The 16,904-nt window shown below is 39.0% G+C and overlaps 1 protein-coding gene across 4 annotated transcripts in view; it reads right to left on the bottom strand.

Annotated features, from left to right (window-relative positions):
* Serinc (serine incorporator TMS1) overlaps positions 1-16,904 on the bottom strand; it is a 120,823-nt gene that overhangs the window by 11,147 nt on the left and 92,772 nt on the right. For all 4 annotated transcript variants that reach the window (XM_067158097.2, XM_067158099.2, XM_067158100.2 and 1 more), the window contains one exon: positions 4,389-4,533. In XM_067158097.2, the coding sequence (XP_067014198.1) occupies positions 4,389-4,533 (145 nt within the window). The remainder of the gene's footprint in view (positions 1-4,388; positions 4,534-16,904) is intronic.

Raw genomic sequence — 16,904 nt, 5'->3', positions numbered from 1 at the left:
TTGAAATGAACTTAAGTCAAAGTATTACAAACAGCATGCATTAATTGAAGGAAATATATCCCATATTTACATTATATACAACAAACAAATACTCAAATTAATTAATCTAACCCATTATTATGTTAATATAAATTAGTTCGTCCGTCTAACAAAAAAATAAAATCATGGACTCGGGAAGCGGACCATGTTAAGTAACCATAATTAATTTACACTGAACCCCGTTTAGTCGCGATAACATCCCCCAATATCAAAATTGTGTACTCATTCCTATGTAGAATTCCATTGTCTCGTAGCGGAGGAGATATAGGCCTTACGGCCCCATGGTGATCTACTCGTCCATCATGTCGCACAATACAAATTTAACACAATAAAACACTTCTGGGTGACTACCCATGATTAATACCTTATTACACTATTTTACACAGGAATACTAATAACAAAAAAAACACTTATAGGTGCTCCTAGACCCCTGACACTCGCACAATATAATCTTCATATACGCCCGAAACACACGTCGTGGCACATTACAACGAAATGTCGTTCATTTGAACCGGCGCGTATCGCGTCTTCAACCGGCACTTCCTGGTTTATTTCTAAGCTGTCTTGATAATCGCCTAGCTCCTATGGTTCCCTGCTCGGATAGTTATTCACCGTCTATCTTGAGGTGTTTACTTCAGGCTCCGCACACTGCCTTCCAAAGGTACTATCAGCGTTCCGTTAATTATTTTATTATTCAATCACCTGACATTTATTAAATTCAACATACAGTTGTACTGTATTTTTACACTCGGTACTATGGATAATTTCACTGTTCGTATTCATTCTCCTAATAATTCACGTACTTTCAGCTTTAACTGACTTCGAATGCGTCCCGAGGTACTGACTTACAGAGTCAACGTGTCAGAGTCTCAACTACTTCATACGACTGACACGACTGATGACCGATAACGACTGGTGACTGGTAAGAACTGAGTGATGTGAGGTCCGCACTGGACTTTTATGGACGATATGATTTCCCGCCGGGGTCATCCGCGGTCAACTCCTGGAGAGGGGGGTTGGTTATCCTAAATCGGCATATGCAGGCGGATTTGGATCTCTTGCTTTATCCTACTTAATACACTGGCGATACACATTCATGTGTCGTATTCTGAACTCCTATCGTTCGGTGATCATGGAAATATCACTTAATTTCTGTCCTCCACCTTTCGCGCGCTAACTCTGCGTCCCTGATGGCGTGCTCATCTCGACCAATGGCGAGATAGCGTGGGTCATTTCCACGAATTCATTACTTTAATTTATTACGATTACAATTAATCAACATGGGAACGATATCACAAAAATCCCCTCTATTCAATTATGTGGTTGGAATAATTTAATTATTGTTCTCGGAGAAGCTAACTGGAGTTCACTCTGAGTTTTTCTTATGTTGGTTTATCTGCGGGCCTGTGATAAATTTTCTCATTGGTCAACACTGCTTCGGTTAGTTTGAAATCTCTTCCTTGTAACGTTGACAACACCAAATGCCTCGGGCGTGGAAAAACTGGCACGTCACATTCTCGGTATTGGTGATACATCCGCTCGCCCTTGGTCCGAAATATATACTCTTTCACTTCCTCGAAGTCATTACTTCATTGTTGTGAGCTCTAGGTTTAATCCTCTTATCTTCTGGCCAAGAAACATTTTCCCCTTAATGACAAGCTTACACTGTGGCGACGGACAGTCGCGATATGTCTAGCTATGTTGAAATTATCCCGTCCACACAAAACTGACACTGTATTCATTTAATATTCCTATTTATCAGTATTTCTCGTATCAAAATCAAATCATGAAAGATAGAGCCTATCTCATCAGGGTACAATACTAAACATCACAAACATTACCAAGTGGTGACGAAGTTATTAGCATTTTATCTTCATATTGTTATTTCTATTTCTCATCTAAATAGTAGACTATTCTTAAAACTGTGCCACAAGAAGAGGTTAGTGATGGTTCACTGTGCCACATAAAAACCCTCTCCTCATGGAGTTCAAGAAAGTAATGAATAACCCTCAGTTACCAATACGTGGTGATATGGCTGACAGTGATCTGAATCGTCTAAGGTCTTGAAATCCACCAGTAAGAAACGCAATAGAATTGAAGAATACCAAATTTGATATAATTAAAGAATGGCAGGGAAGACAAGATACTAGGCATGAGTCAACTCTGCCACAAACTGGTTCTAATGGTTTCGTAAGAAAAATATTCTGTATCTACAAACGGAAAGGAATTCTTAAACCTAACTGCGACTGTGGTGCCTCTAAGCAGACCAAACATATCACCGAGTGTAAAAAAAAAAAAAAGAAGTACAGTGGTGACATCAGTCATTTTGTTGGTGCGTTTCTAGAGATGATTAGTTGTTACTCCTCCAATCAGAGCAGGAAGATGGAGGACTAAGTTTTGTACTTTGTTTATACGAGGACTTATTCTAATGGTGAAAAGGCTATAAAAATCAGTAGGCCAGAAAAGTGAAAAGACAGGATTTGGAATGACTCACGATGGGGATGGAGGGATTCAGACGAGTGGAGCAGGGATGAAGAATGCCAACACTTTCAAGTACCTGTGATTAATGGAGGTCAAATATGGAGATCTGAGTGAAGAAACAGCGCAGAGCATACAGGTAGCATGAATATACAGTAGATTCATAACTAGCATCACTGCATGTTCAGTGGGTTAAAAAAAAAAAAATAATAATAATCATCTAGAAATGGTTTACCAAGAGCCTATTCCATTAACTAGCTCTGTACATTCATGCAGATGGCGCTAATTTTGACATGAACAATCCGTTGCTCTCTGGAAACAGCAAAGAGGTTCAATTTCAGGACTGCGGGCGCTGGGCTGTGGGACGTAAGGAGGGTGTGCAAGGCGAAGGGGTTAATGAGGAGCAAGGAAAACACAGCCCAGAAATCGCTGGCGACTGGACCAGCAAGACATGAGTTACATCGAACAACCCCGAAATTAGCCGAAGTATTGTCTCAGAGTGTACAGTTAATATTTGCCGTACATTTTGAAAAGATTTAATGATTTTGCGGTTCTGATGTAATTAACTGCAATGAGCCAGAATATTCTTGATAACTATGATTTGTATAGCATCAATAGGTGTATGTAGCCTAGGTTTATACAATTAATGTAACTTAATTAGTAATGAGTGTTTTACAAAAGTACAGTAAACAGCAAAATAAGTCAATACATTAATAACAGTCAGCCTAACACGTTCTTGAAGCAGTTATACCGACGTAATCAAAGTCTTCAAAATAAGTGGAAACTGGATTGCACCTCATATTCTGTCTGTTATTCCTCACTGTTTTAGTAACTTCTCTAAGCTGTTGCTGTGTGCCTTAAAAGGAAAGTCATGTTGCTAATCAAGCAATGTCACTGTTTTGCAGCTGTATAAACATCAAGCAACTATCTGAACAAGTTGTTTTCCAAATAGTGAAACCCCAGATGTTATATCCACGCACCACCAAGTTCTCTCGCAAAACACAGATGACATACAATGTACCATAACTTAAAATTGCAAATAAAGTACAACAATATTAACTTGTAGACACAGTAGAGGCTTTTGAGTTTACGCCGTGTCAAGAACAGAAGGTGAAACTCTAAGTTTCGCAGAGAACTTAGCTCCACATCTTCAGTAGAAAATCTCAACTGTTCACGAGGAAGACTTCTACAATAATGAGGGTTTGAATTTAAGAATGCTTTACTGTTGGAGCTGTAGTGGTATGCTCATTCGTCACCAGGAGGCTCGCTGTATTCTGGCACAGCACATCAAGCGGGACTTGAAAACATTAAGCTCCAATTGAGATGTTGGAGTGTGCGCGAGGAGTAACAGAGAGGACATCAGACGAATAAGGGACGAATGTGGTAGAAGAAATGAATTGAAACCAATAAAATAAAATGCAATGAAAGACACGAGAAAAAAAATAGAACAGAGCTGAAGAATGGAAAGAAAGTGTGCATGTTTGATAGAACATCTTAATTGGAGCTTAATGTCATCAGCACTGGTTTGGAGCGCTGTGCAAGCCACCTGGTGACGAATGAGTACCACCTTGTTTTCTTGACATGGTATAAGCCCAAAAGATCATATGTCTAAAAGTACAACAATATTCGTAAATCATTCTAAGTAACTTTAATATTTAGCAGTTAAAAGGAAGAAGTGAAGTGGGATCAGGCATTTCTGTGTAATAGTCAAGCATGCCCAGCAATTTCATAGCCCTGGCTGCTTAAACAGTTTGCTATCTCTGCTGTATTAACTGTAGGGGTCGGGGCTGATAAGTGGAAAGAATGGTAATGTAGAGTTATTTTGTTTGCTTAAACAAAGAATTCAAAAATGATATAAGAGAAATACTTACGAGTACCAGTTGGTGAGAGTCATCATCACGTACAGAGTGGCCAGACCGAACATGACGTGGAAAAAGGACCAGGAGTACGCGACACCATCTTCTTCGTTGTCCCACACCTTTGACTCGGGGCTTGCTCCACTGGTACCAGCATTCTCTGTGAGAACAAAGAGGATCTTATTGCTACTGCACTCTGGTTTAAGGGGAGACATACACCCTTATGGGTCTTTTCTCTTTAACCTTTACAGTGTTTCTAGTTGTGACTGGACTCTTTGGAGAGAATTCTTTTTTCATCATATGAAATTAATTTCATTAGGGTCACTACTGACAAGTCATCACTATTAAAGATGGGTAGCTCCACTTATTCAATACCTTAAATTATGTTATTTATTCATTACATATTAGGACTAGTTTCAGCTCTTCTATTGGGCCATCATCAGTCTTAACCACAAATGGAAAAGGGATATTTAACTTACAAAATACAATGTATCACATTAGTATGTCTTGACTCGGTATTGAATGTGTGTACTTACGCATTTTTGTTAATAGTTCTATTTTTTTCACAAAATAAGAAAATATATTGGAAGTACTATATTATTTTCTAATTATTACTGAATTAAAGAGTAAAACAGCAACAGTATATCTGCAAATCAATATTGTCTTCCCAATATTTGTAATAAAAATCAAGTGTGTGTATTTTATGCAAGGATTTTTTTTTTTTTTTTTTTACAAAATAATTAGGCATATTAAGACATAAACCAAACCAAACCCCATGGCACTACAGCCCTTGAAGGGCCTTGGCCTACTAAGCAACCGCTGCTCAGCTCTAAGGCCTGCAGATTATGAGGTGTCGTGTGATCAGCACGACGAATCCTCTCTGCCGTTATTCTTGACTTTCTAGACCGGGGCCGCTATCTCACCGTCAGATAGCTCCTCAATTCTAATCACGTAGGCTGAGTGGACTTCAAACCAGCCCTCAGGTCCAGGTAAAAATCCCTGACCTGGTTGGGAATCGAACTCGGGGCCTCCGGGTAAGAGGCAGGCACGCTACCCCTACATCACGGGGCCGGCATATTAAGAAATACTCTCCCTCAAATATGAAATAATTGATAGAATCAGTAGCACGTACAGGGTCTCTCATATAAACTCAGACCGAACTTGTCACGCGTGGCCGCCCTACTTTAAGCGTGCACACAATCTTCTGCTGTATGAGCAGGGGCTAAATCTTGTTGAAACCACCCATGCAATTTTTCTCCTTGCTCTAACTGGTGGAAGAACCACATCAAAACGTCATCTTGGTACCTCTCTGCCTTGTCTCGAAAAAAAAAAAAACAGGGACGCAATTATTCGTCTTGCACTAACAGCACACCAAACACCAACCTTCCTATCATAACGAGGGACTTCATAAACATCATTAGGATTTTCTGCATACCAGTAGCAAGAGTTATGACTTCACACGATCATTAAGATGGAACCAGAACTTTTACATACGAAAATACGGTGTTGCAATGATGACAATCTCAGCAGAGTGGCAACTGATGCTTGCCAGGTCGAACATGCGCAGGCTGCTTGCAAGGTCAAGAACTACACGCGCACCTCCCAAACTGCAACTGCCGTAGCTCAGACTACAAACACCGTGCGTTCGGACTGGTTTTATAAGAGGCCTGTACATACTATGTATTTATGGTCTTGTTACAAATGAATCTACAGCTGATTCATCATAACTAGCACCAACTGTGTAACTTTTCTAGTGAAATGGAGATGGCATACAGGAACTTAAGTTGGTAATAAAGTACAATTGTTACAACTTGCCAAAGTAACTTCAATATTTAGATTTATTCCTATTCATTATAACAATACTGTTTATCAATGTGTTCTAATAATTATTATACCGCATTATTAGCTGTTGGAGTGTATTTAACCCATATGAATCCGAAAGGAGACTGGTACGTGCTCTATCACCTGAGCAAAATATCTGTAAGTGGACTGGTACATTGCGCGGCAATGTCTTGTATAACAACCTGCCTGAGTGTTATTAGCTGTAGGTGAAAGCATTAAATCTGTTCTTGAAAATCTAATGTAGATACCTTGATTGTTTTCTGGCATTCTTGCCCTCTGTTATTTGGTTTCCAAGATCAATTGATGTAATCATTGATCGTCAATCGATATTTTGTTGTTGTGAAGATGGCTTCAAAGAAACGCATGAGAGCGGGTTATACTCAGTGATAACGAAATTCAAAGTGTGCTACATGTTTAAGGTCCAATTTCAGCAGTGGTAATGAGAGAGAAGTTTCTCATGATCTTCTGCGTGTATTAACACAAAATTTATCCGATAGTGAAAATTATGTTAGTAGTGACGGTGAATAGCATGTTGGGTAGAAATGGATACATGAATAGAATAACTTATTCCCGTTATTAATACCTTTTTTTTTGGGAACAAGTGGAGTATGCTATAAGAGTGGAATTTGTGAAAATGTTTCTTCTTCAAACGTTTCTGCTTATGCAGGTTGTTCATGAAACTTGAAAGTACAGAATTCATTTTTCAGGCAGTACAGTACATTGCAGATGAAACCAGGAGGTATGCCAGTACTGATCTAGAATTTTTCCAACAAACTCACATGAAATACATGTCTATATTGCTCTGTGTGTTCTAAATGGGATTTGTACAAAAGCCTACAATTTGCAGTTACTGCTACACAGACAAATGTTGACATGCCGTTTCTCAGACCGAGTAAATATTTACACTGTGGAAAAAATTTAAGATTTTATACGGCTTGCTTCATGATTTAATTCTACTTATAGTGCAATTAGTGCATTGGGATGAATTGTGTGGCATTTCTGAATAATATAAAACAGATTCCTTGATAATATTTGCAGTAGATCCCCCACAGTACTGCTTGAACTGAAATCATGCAACACCCATACTGTATACTTTAAAGATGGCAGATTCCCAGCAACGTCAGTGTACATGCTGGCCGGGTGCATATGGAGCAATGTGCAGGAACCAATCAAGATGAGTTTTTTCACACTGTATTTAAAAACCTGCAATTTGAACATGTCTACTACATCTTTCTTTTCCCATCATGGTTAATAAATACTACACACAAAGTGGGTAGCAATGTTTTTTGGGATATAGCAGATTGTTGGCAACTCTATGGATGGTTTTCCACGGTTTCCCACTGCCTTCCCAGTCCTGTCACCATAACACCTGCCTGTTGGTGTAATGTAAAAAAATGTCAATATTTAATTTATACCAGGTTTCAAATGGACAAATATTAAATTTTGTCTGAAATACGTAGCTTTCTTCGCCGGTGAGTGTGTATATAAAATACTGTCATACCCTTTATGCAAATGCTATGGAAAGAATTGCTATCCTTCACAGCAACTGCAGTATGTGATCAGCACAACTGAGTTAGCAACTGTTAATCACTGTTTACTACCAGGTGTGCAGAATAAAGAGGAACCACTCCATTCTATGGGCAGCAATTCCAGACTGACTTTCTCAGGAAATGGAAATTTCCTATGGTTCTGTTCGGACGGGTACGAAGTTACTGAAGTTAAAGCCATACAAACTTTTTTTGTGCTAGTGGCTTTACGTTGCACTGACACAGATAGGTCTTATGGCGACTATGGGATAGGCAAGATCTAGGAGTGGGAAGGAAGCGGCCATGGCCTTAAGGTACAGCAGCAGTATTTGCCTGGCGTGAAAATGGGAAACCACGGAAAACTATCTTCAGGGCTGCTGACAGTGGGGTTCGAACCCCCTATATCCCGGATGCAAGCTCATAGCGGCGTGCCCCTAACCTCACGTCCAACTCGCCCAGTCCATATAAAATTACTGTTGTGCAAGAACTTGAACCAGGTGACCCTGCATTATGAATGCGATTTTGCGAATTCGTTTTGAATGCGATACACGACTGAGAAATTGACACTAATCTAGTGTTCTCTTCGGATGAATCATGGTTTCACCTAAGTGGGTATATTAATACACAAAATAATCGTTATCGGAGTACTGAAAAGCCTAATCTGCTTCACCAAGTACCCCTTCATGATGCAAAAATGGGAGTGTGGTGCGCTATTAGCGAGAGAATAATAGGCCCAATTTTTTTCTCAGAAACTATTAACAGTGATATGCATGTGCAAACCATTTTGCAGTAGTTTTCTGGAGAATTAACTGAGAGGGAAAGAAGTGTCGCGTTTTCCCAGCAAGACTGCAACGGTGCATACAGCCCACTTCTCCTTACAAGACATCCATGCAGTGTTTGAAGATAGAATTGTTATTGCTAACAACGTATGGCCTTGTCGGTCCCCCGATTTAACCCCCTATGATTTTAATCTCTGGGGAGGGGCAATGAAAGAGAAAGTGTACAAAACAAATCCACACTCCTTAGATGAACTTAAAAAAAAAACCTTTAAGAAATTTCTGCCATTTCTCAAAGGGAACTGCAGAGGGTAATGAACAATTTCCCGAGTAGATGTCAGAAATGCTTGAATAAAGAAGGGAGGCAGTTTCAACATCTCCTGGTGTGTGTATGTTAGTACTTTTATTTTTTGTGTTTTGTGGTGTGTGTTTGAAATAGCTAATGCGACAATGTATTTACTGTGGACTTTTTGTCACACACGCACCTCCCGTGCACAAGCTGCGCTGCCGGGCTGCGGGACTGGTTCCACTTTATGTTGCTCACCCTGTAGTTTTAATGCATAATGCAATCCATCAAATTTTAAGATCTGAAATATTTTGGTAAAATGAAAAGTGGGGATTATATTTTTCCAGAACACTAAGGGCACATTTCTAAAGACCACAGTAAGGTAATGGAAAATCACTATTTTGTCATCATAATTTAGACAAAAATACTTATTCTAGGTGGAAAAACATTTTCATGAGCAATGAATGAACATTTTAGATTATTAGCTTATCAATTATTGGTTACATTTCATGGTTAATTTTTTATGGCAGTTTATTCCTTCCAATGTTTTTCATGACTGTAAATTCAATACAAGTTCTCGGAAGGGTAAACTCGAACTACTCACGTGACATGAATTACATTTTTACAGCTACTACCCATATCATGCAGCTGTAAAGTAGACTACAATCATGATATGTGGTAAAACAGTTTTTTCTTTTATGTCAGAAAAGTTCAAATAATACTGATATTCAAATTTTCATTAAGAGCTACATTCATGATTACAGTCCGTTTTTAACAGGTTGACTGCCAGGACACACAGCAAGAAATGTCCTGGTGGCCAAAGCTTTCCTTCTATTCTGCATGTAGTAAATCAAAAGCAAAACAATATTCAAAGTTATATTTTACACATGTTCATTATACAGTATGTACTAAATACAACAACAATTCCTAGGACGAAGTACCGCCGAGGCCCCCACTGATGGCCAAGCAGGCATCAGTTTTTAGTAATGAGACAAAGTCTCTCATAGTGCATTGGCACTGCCAATGGTTCCAGGTAGCCTATGTAGTGGCCTTCACGGTGTGCACTAGCCATGCGTCTTGGTAGGTGTGCTAAGTACCAACTGATGAGCCCAGCTCATCACATGGGGGCAAAACGCTGGCAATCAGGAATGAGTAAGCTGGAAACTTATGTCCAATAACGGACCATTTATATTGGTATTAGGATTATTGTTGCAAGATCGACACTAAACCAATGCCCACCATAATGGTGCAGGTCTACATGCCTACTGGTTCAGAGGATGATTAAGAAATCTAAAGAATATACAAAGAGATAGAAGATTTAATACAATATGTAAAACGTGACAAGAATCTAATTGTGATGGGAGACAAATGCAGTGGTAGGCCAAGGAAGAGAAGGTAGGAGAATTCGGATTGGGACAAAGGAATGAAAGGAGTCAAATGGTTGAATTCTGCACTGATCACAATTTAATCCTTGCTGGTTCAAACCCAACAAATGACTGTATATATGGATGAGAACTGGAGACACTGAAAGGTATCAAATAGACTTCACTACGTTTACGCAGAGATTCAGAAACCAGGTGCTGGATTGCAAAATTTTTTCCAGGAGCAGACGTGGACTCTGACCACAACTTGTTGGTCATGAAATGCCATCTGCAGTTGAAGAAATTGAAGAAAGGAAGGTATCCAAGGAGATGGGATCTAGACAGACAAAAGAGTGAGGGATTGTTTCAAGGAACAAATTGCACAAGAACTAAATGAAAAGGCTGAAGGAAACTATAGAGGAAAAACAGATAACCATGAAAAACGAAGTCAGTAGGGCTGTTGAAGAAAGGTTAGGAAGGAAAGATCAATTAAGAATCAATGGATAACTCAGGAGATGATCGATGAACGACGAAAATACATGAAGGGAAGAAATGAAGAGGGTAGAAAAGAATACAGATGATTAAAAAATGAAGTGGATAGGAAGTGCACGATAGCTAAGGAAGAATGGCTGAAGGAGAAGTGCAAGTATGTTGAAGGTTGTATGGTTGTAGGAAGGTAGATGCTGCATACAGGAAATCAAGGAAACCTTTGGAGAAAGGAAGAGTAGGTGTATGAATATTAAGAGCTCAAATGGAAAACCACTTCTAGGGAAATAAGAGAAAGCAGAAAGATGGCAGGAACATATCCAACAGTTGTATTAAGGTGAAGACTTCGATGATTTGGTTCTGGAACATGAAGAGGCTGCTGATGCTGATGAAATAGAAGACCTAATTTTGAGGTCAGAGTTCGACAGAGCTGTGAGCGACCTAAAGAGGCACAAGGCACATAGAATTGATGACATTCCCTCTGAATTACTGACTGCCTTAGGAGATACCAGCATGACAAGGTTATTCCATCTAGTGTGTAAGATGTATGAGACAGAAGTGCCATCCGATTTTCAGCAGAATGTTTTTATACCTACTCAAGAAAGCTGGTGCAGACAAGTGTGAAAACTACTGCACCATTAATTTAGTATCTCATGCCTGCAAAATTTTAACAAGTATTATTTACAGAAGAATGGAAACAAGTTGAAGCAGAGTTGGGAGAAGATCAGTTTGGCTTCAGAAGAAATGTAGGAACACTTGAAGCAATCCTGACTATGTCTGATCTTAGAGGATCGAATCAAGAAGGAGAAGCCCACGTACATGGCGTTCGTAGACCTAGAAAAGGCATTCGATAATGTTGATTGGACCAAGCTATTTAAGATTCTGAAGGCGATTGGGATCAGATACCGAGAACGACCGAGAACGAAGAATTATCTACAACCTGTATAAAAATCAGTCTGCAGTGATAAGAATCGAGGGCTTTGAAAAAGAAGCAGCAATCCAGAAAGGAGTGCGGCAAGGCTGCAGTTTGTCCCCTCTCCTTTTCAATGTTTACACAGAACAGGCAGTAAAGGAAATCAAAGAGAAATTTGGAAAGGGAATCACAGTCCAAGGAGAGGAAATCAAAACCTTGAGATTTGCCGATGATATTTTATCTGAGACTGCAGAAGATCGAGAAGTTGCTGAATGGTATGGTTGAAGTCTTGGGTAAGGAGTACAAGATGAAAATAAATAAGTCCAAAACAAAAGTAATGGAGTGCAGTCGAACGAAGGCAGGTGATGCAGGTAATGTTAGATTAGGAAATGAAGTTTTAAAGGAAGTAGATAAATATTGTTACTTGGGTAGTAAAATAAACTAACGATGGCAGAAGTAAGGACATAAAATGAAGACTAGCATAAGTAATGAAGGACTTTCTTAAGACAAGAAATTTGCTCACTTCGAACATTGATGTAGGAATTAGATGTTTCAGAAAGACACATTTGGAGCATGGCATTGTATGGAACTGAAACATGGACAACTTTTCTTGCTATTTGCTTTATGTTGCACTAACCCAGATAGGTCTTATGGCGACTAAGGTACAGCCCCAGCATATGCCTGGTGTGAAAATGGGAAACCATGTAAAACCATCTTCAGGGCTGCTGACAGTGGGGTTCGAACCCACTACCTCCCAGATGCAAGCTCACAGCTGCGCACCCCTAACCATAAGGCCAACTCGCTCAGAAGGAATGAAAGAAAGAACGAAAGAAAGAATAGAAGCTTTTGAAAACGTTGTGTTACAGAAGAATGCCGAGGATGAGATGGATAGACCGAATCATGAATGAACAGAATCATATTGGTGAGAGGAGATAGACTTGGTTAAATGTGACGAGAAGAGACAGAATGAGGACACATCTTAAGGTTAGCACCGGATAGGGCAAGATGGAAGGCTGTATCAAACCAGTGTATGGGCTGATGACTCAACAACAAGTACACTAAGCTTTGCCAATTTGGCTCGTCAGTTGTAACTAGCACACATACCAAGACGCATGACCAAGAACGAGTTAGCTGGAAAGTTGATCATTTCCAATAACACACCATTTACATTGGAATTATATAGAAACATTATATCGAGGATGCTCCTTAAGAATAAATTTCATGTACTATATGTGAATATTGACTGCCATGCTGCGTTATGACCTTGAGCAAACTACTCAATGCAACCAGTCACCTTAAAGCCTTAACTCCTCGGGGTCCTTTGTTGGACGTTGCTAATACGCAGTTCAGGTTATGTTCGTCGTAAATTTGTGGGAATACGGCAAACCTGCATTCTTTTGTTTAATTTTATACATATTATCTCTGGAAATGCTTCATCTGCAGAATGTTTACGTTCTGCAGCAACATTCATGCAGAGAGAGGTAATTTCTGTGGAGCCTGTGCTAGGAATCCAGGACTCTTCCCCAAGAAGCACTTCCGAAAGTACTAGACGATTAACCAGGCATTACTCTTTACGTCTTTACGTGAGCAGTTAATCGCTAGTGAGCGCACCGCTCACCTTTATGTTCAAAGGCCCATATCAAGATGGTTTTTTAATACGTCAATTTGAGATAGTTACTTAGAAACGCAGAGTGGAGTGGCTATGGAGTCAAGCTCTGAATATGGAACGCGCGAGTTCGAACCCCACCGTCAGCTGTCCTACGAATGGTTTTCTATGGTTTCCTGTATACACTTTCCGGCAATTGCCACGACAGTTCCTCTTCATAGGCCATAGTCTCACAACATAAGGAAAATGTCAAGAGTGTTAGCACGACCAGGGATAAAATAAGTGAAGTACAACTTACGATTATCCCAATCAAAAGGTCGTCGCACACTGTGGAAGCTCTGGACACAAGAGGTCTAGCGAATCATCTTAAAATAAGCTTACTTAATTAATTGGCTGAAATAATAACTCAAAATAAATTGATCAAACCAAATTTAATTAGGAAAATAATTTTAAAAAAAAAATTTCGACCTCAAACAAAATAACAAATGAATTACCACCGCACAATGAACGTGCACACCATTCAGAAAAATTAATTAAGGATATTAATTGAAAATAAATTATTTTAACACTGACTCAAATTGCCAGGATGCAGTAAATGTTTTGAAAATAAACAAACGTAGGCCAATAGAAGATTTAAAATCTTAAGACAACTATTTTGAAAGAAGCTTGAAAACTTTCCTAATGAAATTCTCGGTCACTCCAGGCCTGCATTTAAAATTAATCAAATCGAAGAAAAGGCAAGACTTCATTTAATACCAAGAAATTATTCGAAACATGGGCATAAATCCAAAATTAGGATTAATAACCCAAATACTCTCCAATGAACGGTAGCTTAAACCAAATGAATTAATCAAACTCAACGAAAAACATTCCACACGCACAAGGATCTACACCAAAAATCAGCTGAAATAATAAGTTACCAATAATACGACGATCCTCAAATGTCAATGTCAACACGGCATGGCCACGGTAAGTTTGCATTCTGTTACACAGATGTAACAGATGACGAGCACCGAAATCAAAACAAGCACTTGAAGTACCGAGGAAGTCATTAGAAGTCCTACATTAAAGTCCCACAGATTCTCTTTTAGTAGCCCGACATTCGCTTGAAAATATTATAATAAAAAAAAACTTGTTTTGGTGCACCAAACTAAAATTAATTGAAGTCAAGAAGGTAAACAAATGCCAACATGATTATTACAACACTGAAGCCTAAAACAAATATTATCATGTTACAAGATTTTTATGAAGACCTGTTTTAGGAAGTTAATTTCTTTTAAAAACACATGCCCAATTTCACATACGAATTTAAATATTTCCGCGTATTAACACAATTATCTAATCCATTCCTAGGTCGCTTAGTTCACTACAAAGATGGATGCACCTTACTTAGGAGGTCGAAGAAAACAATATACAACTAAAAAAATTCAGAAGGATAACCAAATATTCAGGCCTATCGCCCAGATGGACAATCCATCACCCATGGTCTAGTTTCTCCACCATCTCCTCTTCTTGCATCTTGATTTACTACTCTTCTTAAAGCACAATCAGTAGAGAATAGGTTCCTCCGTCTTCAAACTACAAATCAATAATCGGAACAACTGCTATCTGCATTGTCGACAGACTACGACAGAGAAAGCTTCACATCTAGCGCCCAGATAGCACCACAACTAGCTATCTCGCTGTTTAAATTCCAAGTCGACCGCTAGATAGCACACCATCATCAATTATAGAAGTCCATGGAATTCTGAAGTTTGAATACACGGTAGGCCAGACAAGAAAATAGACACATAACCAAATGCATCGTACCATCGCGAAAAATAATTTTAAATCCATTACAGCCTCCCCCCCGAAACCATCAACTTGGGGTGGGGTATAACAAGCAGTCATAGATAAAAACCATCTGTTGTCTCAAGAATATATGCAAGAAAAGTTCCATCTTGAATAATTTAACATAAGCACTTCTCCAGGAGAGCAGAGGTATACTTGGGTGAGGTATAACAGGGATACAGACCACACGCAGTTGTTTAGTGTTCAATTAAGTCCAGTTTTCACGCGCAATATCATCAGCACGCCAGTTTTCCTTGAAATGTGCAGATAATACCGAGGTTTCTAAGGTAATCGAACTTCGCATAATCACAATAAATTTTCAGAGGTACAACCTACACAATAAGACAGGTCTTACAATGTTTTAAACATAACAAAATTCTCTTTTGAAATTGATTCCGGGCTACAATAATAGGGGAAGACAAGACTTCATGAGTGATAACCAAATTACCACATAAATACCTCCCAAAAGAAAACACAAGAAGAAGAAAGAAAATAGAAAAATAATTAGGAAAACATAAGCCTCCACGAGAAGCAAGTCAGTGCAACAACATTAGATAATTCTTTAAGTAACTTATCGCACTAATCACTTTATCATCAGTTTCCTCCAATCAGTACAGAATACAACTGCAAGAGGCATAAACAGAGTATCAAATCACTCACGCTAAATTACCACATCAAGCTAATAGTAGCGAATAAATCAATACATGAATAAAGATAAAATTTTAACAGACATATCTGTGAAATCATAACCCCCCAATCAATAGATGATAAAGCCTTTCTTTTTAAATTTTCAAATCATTTCTTGGCTTAAATTAATATTCCATTCTCACAGCCTCAACTTCCATAGGCTTACTACACATATACTCGTTCCAAGCAGAAGGTGAAACAAGAAGCAATAAATAGAAGAATCTGAATAACACGTTTGGAACAATAAGCAAAGCTAGCGTAGAAGATATGAATGTTTAGAGCCAAGGGTAAAAGGTTAATTACAGTTGGAGACATATGTATAATTCAGATGTAGGGTACGCGTAAGGTGGGTCATCAACAACCGAACTATCACCAATTACCAGGCAATGAACACACAATATCAACACCTACACCGGGACAGAAAATGACCAGGAGAAACACGGGAAACAACACTATTCTGAAATCATATACTCCTTCTACAAGCCCCCATATGCAGGTAGAGGATCGATGACCGCAGTACCGACTGCACGAACCGAATAATCCCATACTTATTCTTCTACATCACAGAACGATAACTTACCATATCAACGACATCATTCAGGTGAAACTCCCATTATAAAATGCCTTAGCCAGGCAGGTTAATTAAAATGAACGTTTAAATCCCCAAGCAAAAGCAAGATGACTTCAGAAGAACGGGTTATGGCAGAGAATATAAGAAGTTGAACCACAAGTCAGGTGACAGACCCGAAACTAAACACATAGTAAAGAATTTTTCCCAAAATGAGTTGTAGATACATAAAATGAGTTTTCACCAAATCCACCTTTGACACCAAGAGAAAAATAAAAAGGCAATGTACAACCTCCTCAAGGTGTCCATACTACAATAACCCACCAAATAAGTAACTCAAATAACAACAATACATCACCACTCAAATGACCACCAGTGCCGATGTGTCAGCCACGAAGGTAAAGGACATACAAATCCTCGACACCATCTCACAAATCACAGAGTGCCCACCCAATATCATTTCACAACAACCACAATAACACCATCATGACTTCAGAGGAACACAGTCACCTCTCAACGAAACCATAATGCCACCCCAACATAATTCCCAAAATCAAACCCATGATACCAAACTTCACCAATACTCAAGGATCAGAAACCATACCCTAAGGTCAAAAGGAGGTACACTCCTTAGGTCATGAATCCTTTAA

This window comes from Anabrus simplex, chromosome 14 (assembly GCF_040414725.1).
Source record: "Anabrus simplex isolate iqAnaSimp1 chromosome 14, ASM4041472v1, whole genome shotgun sequence".
NCBI classification, from domain to species: domain Eukaryota; kingdom Metazoa; phylum Arthropoda; class Insecta; order Orthoptera; family Tettigoniidae; genus Anabrus; species Anabrus simplex.
Note: the sequence above shows the minus strand (reverse complement) of the source record. Positions and strands in the feature narration are given on the sequence as shown.